This window comes from Tasmannia lanceolata, unplaced genomic scaffold (assembly GCF_043159265.1).
Source record: "Tasmannia lanceolata isolate RefF3 unplaced genomic scaffold, GAP_Taslan_0.1 ptg000008l, whole genome shotgun sequence".
NCBI lineage: Eukaryota > Viridiplantae > Streptophyta > Magnoliopsida > Canellales > Winteraceae > Tasmannia > Tasmannia lanceolata.
The window spans coordinates 59,292,095-59,304,710 of record NW_027518685.1 but is presented as its reverse complement, the minus strand read 5'-3'; the positions used below and the strand labels follow the sequence as shown (position 1 = coordinate 59,304,710).

The 12,616-nt window shown below is 41.9% G+C and overlaps 1 protein-coding gene across 1 annotated transcript; it reads left to right on the top strand.

Annotated features, from left to right (window-relative positions):
* Positions 1–9,890: 9,890 nt before the first annotated feature.
* LOC143883683 (putative (S)-N-methylcoclaurine 3'-hydroxylase isozyme 2) lies at positions 9,891–12,254 on the top strand. The gene is made up of 2 exons (XM_077387009.1): positions 9,891–11,045; positions 11,510–12,254. Exons 1-2 carry the CDS (start codon positions 10,167–10,169, stop codon positions 12,128–12,130), a joined length of 1,500 nt encoding a protein of 499 aa, XP_077243124.1. The 5' UTR covers positions 9,891–10,166; the 3' UTR covers positions 12,131–12,254.
* Positions 12,255–12,616: the final 362 nt, after the last annotated feature.

The following is a 12,616-nucleotide window of genomic DNA, read 5'->3' as shown; positions in this document are numbered from 1 at the left end:
ACATTTAGCGGGAAAATGCGAAACACGACGGAAATGACCAAAAATATTTAGAAATGTAACAAACGGATGCGGGAAAGAAAGACATTGGAAAACCGACGGAAAACAAACCCTAATTTCTTTATCGATTAAGGTAGAGCAAAATGGGGTGTCTACAGTTTGAAATAAGTATAAACATATTTTTTTTGGATGAGAAGGTAAAACGTTATGGCCGTTTTATTAACCTGATCATCAAAGCCCTTTCTAATTATAATAACTCTTCATTTCTTTATTATTTTTTCAAAACAAATATGATATTACCAACCACCTCATCCCATGTTGGGCATCTTTTCATGTGGCCTCCTCACATGGGGTGCCCACTTATGTGACCGACCCACATGAGTGGGTCCACATGGACCCCCATCTTGTGGGCTTTAGCCCAATGGGCCTTATGACATGTATTTTGGGTTTTTTTCAATGAAAATTCAATAAAATCCTTTAAATTAAATTTTTTTATTGATGAACCCAACTCATATGACATTTATGGTGCACCATCAACATATGGTTGAACCATCCCCTTTTAGAAAAAATAATTTTTCAGACCAAAATACTCCTATTCGAAAATTACACATCCAAATGCGACCAAAATACCCTCAAATTGGTTCACCCCTTAAAGAAAAGTTAAAAATAGAAAGTCTTTGTGATCAAGCTTCAAAAATATAAAATTTTGAAATTGGGTCCTTTTAGTGGGCAATATCAAACATGATCATTTGGTACCCCCTGAAAATACCCAAAATGCCCTTGACACATAAAATTTTCAAGTCAAGCGAAACCCCTGAGAAACTCTAAATTTAGCAGGCTTTCCAAAATTCATGAAATGATCTAAGATTCCTTAGACACACCCTAGAGATCAAATGAAACATATTGAAAATGACCAAATTATCCCCGAGGTACAAAATTTGGAGAAACTAGGGAAAACCCCGAGAAATTCCAAAAATAGTAGGTTTCCCAAAATTTAAGAAACAACCTAGGATTTCTCAGACACGGTCCAAGGATCAAATAAATCACACAGGAAAAGACCAAAATACCCCTGGAGTGCAAGAATAAGGGAAACCCTGAGAAATCTAAGTTTAGCAGGTCTTCCAAAACTTATGAAATTAGTCATGATTTCTTAGCCATACCCTCAAGATGATTTTGGATATATAGGAAATGGTCGAAATATCTATAAGATGATGAAAATATGGATGACCTATGAGTTTCTAAAAATAGCAGGTTCCTTAAAATACTTGAAATGTTCGAGGGTTCTTCAGTCATACCTTAGAGATAATCTTTAGGCACACCAGAAATGACCAACACAACCCCAAGTTACACAAAATGGTGAAAATCTTGAGAGATTCTAAAAATTGCAGCTTTTTCAAAATTCATGGAATCGCTCAAGATTTCTCAGACACAACTCGGAGGTCAAACGGGACACATCGGGAATGACCAAAATAGCCCTGTAGTGAAAAAATGGGCAAAAATGAGGGAAACCCTGAAAATTCTAAAAATAGCAGGTTTTTTCACTTGATTAGAAAATTGAACTTTCATCTTCCAGATACCATTGAAACACCCTAGAAATCTTTAGGATTGCGAATCAACTTCCAAACACATAAAATGAGATGAAATCTACCCTATAATGCATGGATGCCTAATCTATTGCGGAATATGGATTCAAAACTTGACAAACTACCAAATCTTCTGTTTTTTAAAGTATAGCAAAATGGGGGTGTCTACAAAGAGAAGGGAATACCGGGTAAACCTCCTTGATGGTCCCCTTCTTCTCTGATTTTTCGGCTTTTCCCCACTCCTTTTTAGCTAACTCTGATCAACTGTAGGGATGATTACCTGTGAGGCGATGAAAATTTCAGAAACTTAGGCTTTGTGATCATTGACAAGGATGTTTGGGGAAGACGACTGGATTCCGGCGAGGATCGCTGGTAAAATAGAAATGAGTTTTGATAGTTGGAGTTGGTGACCGAAATTGAGATCGGGTGGAGCCGACGGCCAATGATGATCGAAATCGCAGAAAAAACCTTCTTCTCCCCTGTTCCTTTTTGCTAATTCCCCAAACCCATAATGGCAGCCCTCTCCTTCTCTTGCCCAATGAAGCCACAAAGACCTTCAAATGGCCTTTAAAAACCAAATCCTACTACAAGCTCCTCTGAAACCCTACTACAAGCTCCTCTTAAACCAAATTCCTTTAACAGAGAAGGGTTGAAGGGCATGGGATCAAATAGAGATGGATGTGGAGCTCGGCTGGCAATGGAAGAGAGCTTGGGTAGTGGCAGAAAAAGAAATTGGAATGAGATCTTCGCGATGGTAGCTTGGGAGAAGAAAATGGAGGCAAGAGGGTGGAAGTGGTGGCTGAAATGAAAGGAGTTTTGAAGCTTGTGGTTAGCAAGAAAATGAAAGAGACTGCAGAGGAGATGAAGATGGTGGTGGTGGGTTGTAGAGGGAGATGAAGGTAGTGATGGTGGAAGCGCGGAGCTAGGGGGAGATGGTGGAGCTGATGTGTGAGATGGGTTTGCGTGCGGTAGGGGATAAAAATGGGTCTTGGAGCAGCTGTTGGGTAAAGGTGGGGAAAACAATTGGAGCTCCGACGGCCTTGCTAGATTCAATGGAATTGGCCGAGGAAGGGGTCTTGGCCGAAGCTCGGTGATGGTGGCAGCGAGTGGAGCTTGCGCCTCCTCTGCAAATCCCCTTTTCTTCTCTTTCTTTCTTGCAGCTACCAAATGAGGCTCTCCCCCAAGCCCTAATTCATTTGGCACTTACGAGGGGAAATGATAAATTCACACCCCCCTGATTCATTACCTGGACAGCCCACTCTAGTGTATGTACTACCACTCTTTTGCACAAGGGAGGGTGGCGGGGCAAAACAGACCCAAAGGACAATGACATATTTGACCCTCTGCTCATTGATTTGGACAGCCCCTTTGAGTGCAGTTGTCACTACTCTTTCGATCTACATGGGGTGGTTTGGGCAAGAAAGGAAGGATAAAAACATCTTTTTGTTTCATTTTTCTAGGGAAATGATATTGATACTACTGTGTTTTGATATTGGCACCATCACTTTGTCTTTTTCTTCATGTTTTGTAAACAAGTGATGATGTTGGCGCGTCCATGTTTTGATTATGACACAAACTCAACTTGTCTTTTGTCCGATTTTAACTTGAAAATGCAATAAGCATTTGATCGTAGTTTAAACACTAAAGGACAAGATAAGTTAGTGAAAATATCAAAGTGAGGTCGAGTCGGCATCATCCAGACTTAAGAGGTTTGTATAAAGGGGTGCCAATACCAAAACTCAGGTACTTGTAACTTGTTTTTTTCAATTTTCTACAAAAGTAAAGGAAAATACTAGGGTAACTAGACAAACGGTTCCGATAAGAGTTTAGGGATTATTTGGGCTTCAAAAGACTTCAAGAATTATCTGCAAATGATGAGCATTTATAGGTTTTCGGGTTCAATATTTTCAAAAATTTTGACATTCGGTTTCGGGATTTTATCCAACTACGGAATCTTATTTGATTTTTGGGGTTTAGGGTCCGGTCAAAATGGGGTGTCTACAGATGTCCCTCTTTGGCAGAGTGTGCTTGTCGTACGAATGCCAAAGCTGAACAGACAACACATTTTGACTGGCCCAAGATATCAAACAGAAGGGATGTAAGAGGATAACAAGATGGGTTGATGAGACAGATTCTCATCGAATTAATCAAGAAATGAATGATAAGATGAACTAACGAGATAGATTCTCGTAAAGAAAACTGAGATGGTGACGAAATAGTGAGACAGGCTCTCATCGAATGGTGAGACAGACTCTCATTGGAATGGTGAGACAAACTCTCAATGGAATAGTGAGACAGACTTTCAATGGGATGTTGAGACAGACTTTCAATGGTAGCGAGACAGACTCTGAGTGGATGATGAGACAGAATTACATTGGAATGGGAAGACAGACTCTCAATGAAATGATGAGACAGACTCTCAATGGAATGGTGAGACAGAATCTCTATGGAATGGTGAGACGGATTCTCAATGGAATGGTGAGACAGACTCTCAATGGAATAGGGAGACAGACTCTCAATGGGATGTTGAGACAAACTCTCAATGGAATAGTGAGACAGACTCTGAATGAATGGTGAGACAGAATCTCAATGGAATGGGGAGACAGACTCTCAATGAAATGGTGTGACAGACTCTTAATGGAATGGTGACACAGAATCTCAATGCACTGGTGAGACAGAATCTCAATGCACTGGTGAGACAGATTCTCAATGGAATGGTGAGACAGACTCTCAATGTGATGGTGAGACAGAATCTCAATGGAATGGTGAGACAAACTCTTTATGAAATGGTGAGACAGACTCTCAACAGAATGGTGAGACAGACTCTCAATAGAATAGTGACACAGACTCTCAATGGATGGTGAGACAGAATCACATTGGAATGGTGAGACAGACTCTCAATGAAATGGTGAGATAAACCCTCAATGGCATGGTGAGACAGAATCTCAATGAAATAGTGAGACAGGCTCTCAATGGAATGGTGAGATAGACTCTCAATAGAATGGTGAGATAGACTCTCAATGGAATGGTGAGACAGACTCTCAATGGAATAGTGAGACAGATTCTCACTAGAATGGTGAGACAGACTCTCAATGGATGGTGAGACAGACTCTCAATGGAATGGCGAGACAGACTCTTAATGGAATGGTTAGAAAGTCTCTCACATCAGGGCAAGGCAAACTGGTGAGACAGTCTCCCACAACCCAACAACAGAGCAAACTGGTGAGATGGTCTCTAACAACACAACATAATAGACTGGTGAGATTGTCTCTCACAACGCAAAGCAATAGTGAGACGACTCTCAGAACAAAATGCGACAGTGAGACAGTCTCTCAAAAAAAACTTGGGTTCACATCACAAAAGAATTAAAGAGATAGTCTCTCACAACAAAGCACACTAGTGAGACAGTCTCTCACACAACAACATACATTGGTGAGACAGTCTCTTACAACAAAGTACACAAGTGAGAAAGTCTCTCACACCACAAAACGTAATAATGAGACAAACTCTCATTAGATGACAAAATGAATTTGTGAGACAGACTCACACCACAAAACGTAATAATGAGACAAACTCACATTAGATGACAAAATGAATTTGTGAGACAGACTCTCACCAAACCACATAATGCAATAATGAGACAGACTCTCATTAGATGACAAAATGAATTTGTGGGACAGACTCTCACCAAACCATATAATGCAATAATGAGACAGACTCTCATTAGATGACAAAATGAATTTGTGGGACAAACTCTCACCAAACCATATAATGCAATAATGAGACAGACTCTCATTACATGCCAAAATGAATTTGTGAGACAGACTCTCACCAAACCATATAATGTGATTCTGAGACAGACTCTTGTTACATGACAAAATGAATTTGTGAGACAGACTCTCACCAAATCATATAATGCAATAATGAGACAGACCCTCATCATATGCCAAAATGAATTTGGGAGACAGACTCTCACTAGGCTGCACAATGCAATAATGAGACAGATTCTCACCAAACCGTATAATGCGATAATGAGACGGACTCTCATTACATTCCAAAATGAATTTGTGAGACAGACTCTCACCAAACCATATAATGCAATAATGAGACAGTCTCTCATTACATGCCAAAATGAATTTGTGAGAGACTCCCACCAAACCATAAAATGTAATAATGTGACATACTCTCATTAAATGCTGAAATGAATTTGTGACACAAACTCTCACCAAACCATATAATCCGATAATGAGACAGACTCTCATCATACACTTTTGTGAGACAGTTTCTCACCAAGCCATGAAATGTAATAATGAGACAAACTCTCATCAGATACTTTTGTGAGACACTTAAATTTGTGAGACAATTTCTCACCATATCATAAATTGTAATGAGAAGACAGTTTCTCATCACACAACCCTTTAAATTTGTGAGATAGTTTCTCACCATACCATAAATTGTAATGATAAAACAGTCTCTCATCAAACAATCACTTAAATTTGTGAGACAGTCTCTCACCAATCATAAATTGTAATGATAAGACAGTTTCTCATCACACAACTATTTAAATTTGTGAGACAGTTTCTCACCAAGCATAAATTGTAATGACAAGTGCAAGAGCAAGATTGAAGACTATCCCAAGACAAGGAACAACTCGTGCAAGCGCCCAAGAAGATTAGAGTTCGAGAAGACTCGAGGTTCCTTACGTTTTAGAATGCATTAGAGTCCTCTTGACATTTAGTATTTGCATGATTTCTTGTTTTCAAAACCCCTTGAAAATCATTTTGATAAACTCCAAAAAGTTTTTGAAAACATAATTCTAAAGTCCAAAGACCATGGCCCAAATCCCTATGATCAAAAGTTTTAAAATTGAGATTTTAAAGCAGGGCCGGTCGATCGGGGTCTCCGGGCGACCGCGGGATGAATGCTGGAATCCCAGCATCTACCTAACAAAAGCGGGCCGGTCGACCGAGGCTACTCGGTCAATTGCGGATTGGCTTCTGGGAATCCAGAAGTCATCCATAAAGGTCTTGGCGGATGACCGCGGATGGCCCGATCGACCGCACATAGTTTTTGAGCAAAACTTTTAAATGAATAGAAAGCACACGGCGGGCGACCGCAGCTACCCCGGTCTACCGCGATGGTTCAAAATTTGAAAATAAAAAAGTGCGCCTGATAAGGGCGGGCGACCGTGATACCGTGGTCGACCGGCCCCGCTGGCAATATAGCCGTTGGTGCTAACGCGAGTTACTTTTCCTTGGTTTGTTTATTACTGTTTTGCCCCCAAGCTATAATATCCTTACTAGGGCTATAAGTATATTATCAAAGGCTTTCAAAACAACCTTTTGAGACATCATTTATAAAACACTAGAGCTTTCAACCTTCCAAATCAAAAGGATTCTTCTTCAATCTCTTGAGCATTAACTTTTGCATTTACTTCTTGTCAAGAGGATCTCCGAAGAGCATTTAGTTGTAATCATTAGGAGAGTTATTGAGCTTTGAGAGTTGTATATTTGCCTTTAAGAGGCTTGAGAGTTTTTCTTCTTCCTTTTCATTTATTGTATTGCAAAGAGGAGTTATATCCTTCAAGACGGTGAGCAAAGAAGGATAACGTCCTTGGAGGCAGATTGTACAACAAGGGCTTGTCCCCTTTGGAGGTGGTGTTTTTCGTAACGCTTGGAGAGACGGCGTATTGGAGTCTCATAATAGTAGAGAAAAATCCCAAGGAAAGACCAAGTACTTGGGTAGTGGAGTAGGTCTATTTGTGACCGAAGCACTATACATCGTTGTGTAGTCTCCTTATTCTTCTTCTCCTCTCTCATGGTGTATTGAGAATCTCTTTCCTTTTACTTGCAAAATATTTTGAACAAAGGTTAGAACTACTTAGATTAATTTAACAATCACATGTAGTTTAAGAAAAAAAATAAAAACACCCAATTCACCCCCCTCCTATGTTGCCCTTTGGGATTTCAATGGGTTTCATGAGCATGACATGGGAAAGTCTTATCACAGATCTCATTCCACAATGGTTATATAAACTGAAGGATAACCCGTGCTGCTAGTGCGAATAGCAGTGGAAACTTTGCGGTACCATAGGGCATCAGTGTGTCGCCGGCTTATTCGCAGTGCCACCAAGGTTGCAGTACCATAAGGTATCCCCGTGTTGTCGACTTAATAGCAGTTGGACGGTTCAATGAGGTCTATAACCTGTACAAATGAGTTGTTTCATTGCATAATCATTGATGGTTGGGTTGTTACTTGTTTTGCCAGTTTGGAACGCAAGGTTTGTGATGTCTTACTATTTGTATATCCATTAATACACCATGTTGATTCTTAGGTATTCATGCAATGTTCATATGTATTATTATTACCATGCATTGGCCCATGATCTCTTCTGGCATGCCTACTGTCACGGGCCTAATGTTTGAGCAGCGGAGTAACCCGTGCGGTGACCCAACATGTGCGTATGCTAGGGCAAACCTTCAACGGTGCAAGGTTCTGAAGGCCCTGCATGCCCAACACCTCTTGATGCTTAACATGTGCACACAGTCTCTAAGCTGTTCAACAGGCTACTTGGCTCAGATCTTGACTTGCACTTTTAGATGCCCACTCTCATTATCAGCCTACATCACGAGTTCATCGAACATTAGGCCTTGGCGCCGAATTCGAAGTCCATCGAGTACGAGACATGACGATGCCACACACCAATCCGCCAAGCACTGGGGCTTGGCCATCCAAGAAGCAAGATGCCCCATGGACTGATCCGCAAGGCGTACACCTCATGAGGGCAACCGAGGTCGCCCCGGCACGAACTTATGGAAGACCTAGAGATTGTCCCGCTCACAAGACATACCGCGGTGCAGAAGACAAACAGTATAGCTAGACCCCTGCACCGGTTCGTACGCGCAATGCATGTGGGAACCCAACCCAACATGCACTGTCTTTGGCCCCCATCATCGACCAAAGAAACTGGGGCATCCCTGTGGATAACTCGCAGTCTGCACCCAAAGCTCTCTTAGGGCATGCCAACGAGTTGCAGTATGATTTCCTGCTGTATGCGTCACATGCACAAGCATGTCCTCTTGCTACCCATAAGCAAACCATCAAAGTTCCGGCCTACACCTGCTAGTCCTATCGGGGAGAGGAATCAGCAGGTCACGGGGCCAACTCCCCCTATAGAGTTTGGCCAACCAACCCTCTCAACCAGGAGTTTGGCCAACTCCCCCTATAGACCCGCTAAGGATCTTTATATTACCTGCTAAACTTTAAGCTCACTCTGTTGCTTACATTTTATAAATCCCGAGAGTTGACCTTGCACAAGATCGGGAGGAGCATTGTGCGAATTCATCAGGGCCATTTAGTCTTAGTTTTATACTTTCTTTTAGTTCAATGAGTTGTTTGGATTGAACCTTGTATTGATGTTTATTGATTTCATGGGACGGGACTAAGATGACTTTATAGTTAATTAAACTATTCTTGTGGGAGATTGAAAACTTGGAACTATTGTTAGTTTTGATTATTCATTTGCGAATAATAGATTTGCTTGGGACCATCGCAGAAGGCATTTTGGGGAACGACTGTTACATGAGAGTTCAGCCACGTGGGCTCAGATTTTGTCTTACTCTTTTAATTCATCTGAGGTGGCTGGACTCTCATGCAACAACCGTTCCGCGAAATGCCTTAGGTGATGGCATTTAACGTAGTGGCATTTGCTCGATATTCTAGCCTTTCATGTCTGTGAGTTGATTTGCAAGTGTGCGGCCCTACCAAGTGCCTGGCCTAGTCCTCTGTTCGGGTCGTGGCAGATTTGGTCAGCAAAAGTGGGTTGCCACCTGCAGAAAAACCAATCAACTTTACTTTGGTATTTGCTCGATATTCTATCGTTGCCTGTATCTGAGCTAATTTGCAAGTGCGTGGTGCGGTCACTTGCCTAGCCTGGTCCTCAGTTTCGGGCCGGGACAGATTTGGTCAGCAAAAGTGGGTTGCCACCTGCAGAAAAATCGATCAACTTTACGTTCGATTTTGGATCAGGTCGGGCTGAGTTCGGGTTGAGGGTTTGGGCAACCTGACCCGAGTGAAACCGGACATTTTATATGAAATTTTTTTTGTAAGCTTAAAAACTTGGGTTGGGTCGGGTTGAATTCAGGTTGTGTCGGCCTCAACCCGACCCGACCCGAGTTGCACCCCTAGGCATTTGTAGTATTTGCCCATGGCGACTATAGTAACCATGACATTTTGTCTACTTTACGCCTTTTCTTTTACACCAGATGGGGCTTTCCCAAGTAAAAAGAAGGTGGGCGAATATTATATCATTTCCCAAGTTTAATCCTTAAAAAAGGGTAGTAGATGAAGGTCGTTTGGTCATGTTTTGCCAAGGCTTGACCCTATGGATTTATTAAAGTTGAGTATATAATTCCGTAAAAAAATATGTTTGGTCAAGGCCATGGCTTGGCAGACGGAGAAATTTATTCATCTATCCTTCTCCCCTGTCGAGGTTTCTCCTTTTCTCTGTAAAGCATCGGATCTTGGTAAAATTTGGAGAATTAAGCAAAAAACCATATCAAAATACGTTAACATAAAACACATCATATGGAGGACACCAATTGGAATACACTTGTACTTCCTCTGCTTCTTCTGCTCGGCACAACCTTGGTATGGTTTCTTACAAGCCTTCTTCTTCGTAAGCCATACAGAAACCTCCCTCCAGGACCCCGTCCATGGCCAATTATAGGCAACCTTTTTCAGCTAGGCAAAAATACACACATAGACCTAGCCAACCTGGCTCAAACCCATGGTCCACTCTTGTCCCTCAGGCTAGGCACCCAACTCGTTGTCGTGGCCTCATCCCCTGCTTCCGCAACTGAAATCCTCAAAACCCATGATCGTCTTCTCTCTGCCCGATACGTTCCCGAAACATTCCGCATCACAAAATACTTCGCATTATCTCTGCCTTTTGCAGTGGAATGCGACGAACATTGGAAGGAGTTGAAAACTGTTTGTAAGGCAGAGTTGTTCGCGGCCAAGACGTTAAATCTGCAAGCTCCGACGAGGGAGGAAAAGGTTTCTGAAATGGTGAAGTCTATATTCGAGAAGACGAAAGGAGAAGCAGTGAAGATTGGTGAATTGGCTTTCAAAACCGTGTTCAACATCTTGGGTAACTTGGTGTTCTCTAGAGATGTTTTCAATCTCGCGGACAAGGACGGAGCTTCTGGGGGGTTGAGGAATCACATATCAAGAATTATGGAATTGGGTGTGGCTCCGAATCTCGCCGACTTGTATCCAGTGTTTGCTGGATTAGATCTTCAGGGACTGAGTCGCGAAGTCTCCACTTTCTTTGAGAAGATCTACGAAGTTTGGGATAGATTGATCCTGGAAAGGAAGGAGACTAGTCATGATTCGAACCACAATTTGTTAAATATGCTGCTCTCTGCAGGGTTTAGCGACTGGAAGCTTAAATCTTTAATTTCGGTTTGTAGTCCTGTCCCCATTACTTTCCTCTCTTTCTCTAATTTGATGTACTTAGAAAAGAGTAGAACTCACCCTTAAAAGCTAGGCATTAGGGGGGGGGGGCGCCAAGCCCTTATAAAGCCTTCCACATTTTTCAATGTAGAATCTTTGCTTTCGCGTGTAAACCCCAATAATCTCCCTCTCGATGCGGAAGCAAGGTGGGAAATACAAGATCTTCCTCAGGGTTACCTAGATCTTCTCTGAGAGATTTTCTCCATCCTCGAGGGTACAATGGGGTTACACACTCCTATGATACCACTTGTTGGGACCTGGGTAGAACTCACCATTAAAATCTAGCTGTTAAGGAGAGGGTGCACAAGTCCTTATAAGCCCTTCCACATCCATTCACTTTTCCGATGTGGGGTCTTTGCTCTCACATGGAACCCCAACAAAAAAATTTATTGCTTGATTTTTTTTATCTGCAGGACATGTTCATGGCGGGGACTGATACAACCACCAACGCGATTGAGTGGACAATATCGGAACTCGTAAAAAACCCCCAAGCAATGAAAAGAGCAAAGGGTGAATTAGAAGAGGTAGTGGGCAAGAGAAAAACTGGTGAGAATGCTGTGACAGAATCGCATCTTGTTCACCTCTGTTATCTCCAAGCTTGTGTAAAGGAGGCTCTTCGCTTACACCCTCCCATTCCACTTATGCTTCCCCGCAAAGCACCTGATGCCTGCGAGGTGATGAATTACACAATTCCAAAGGGTTGCAGGATTTTCGTCAATTTGTGGGCAATTGGAAGAGATCCTAAGGCATGGAAAGACCCTTTGAAGTTTTTGCCTGAAAGGTTTCTGGAATCCAGCCTTGATTACAAAGGGAACAACTTTGATTTTACACCATTTGGGGCAGGAAGGAGAATGTGCCCTGGAATACCATTGGCATCTCGCATTGTTCAGCTGATTGTTGCTTCATTGATCCACAGCTTTGACTGGTCCCTTCCCGATGGAAGGCAGCCCAGCCAACTAAACATGGATGAAAGGTTTGGTCTTACTTTAGAGAGAGAACACCCTCTGCTTCTAATCCCTAAGTCAATGGCCTAGTTTGTTAGCTATTATATTCACGTTCTGAATTCTGATTAGTTTTCTATTAAAATTGCCTGTTGTATTTTATCTGACACTTTCGTTTATCTCAAAATCTATATCAATATCATCTTTATTTCATTGATATATGTACTTCTCTGTAAATTACAGCGGTAAGTAGCAGTGGTATTTGACAGAATTCCAAGACAAAAAACAAGGCCCTCTACTACACAGCTGACTCTGTAGTTACAGTTCCTAAATTTCTGGCTCATCTGAAGGATTTTGTTAGAAGATGGAAGCTCATCTCTAAGGGTGTCAATTTTGGCTCGGGCTCGGAACTCGGCTCGAATCCTTAACGAGCCGAGCCGAGCCCGATTTAGGCCAGGCTCGGCTCGTTCAGGCTCGTTAAGAATTTAATATATTTAAATATAAATATTATATATTAATATATACACTAAAAGGGTTGTCCAAGGAGTGAAAGGGGGAGGCAAAATATGTCACTTCATT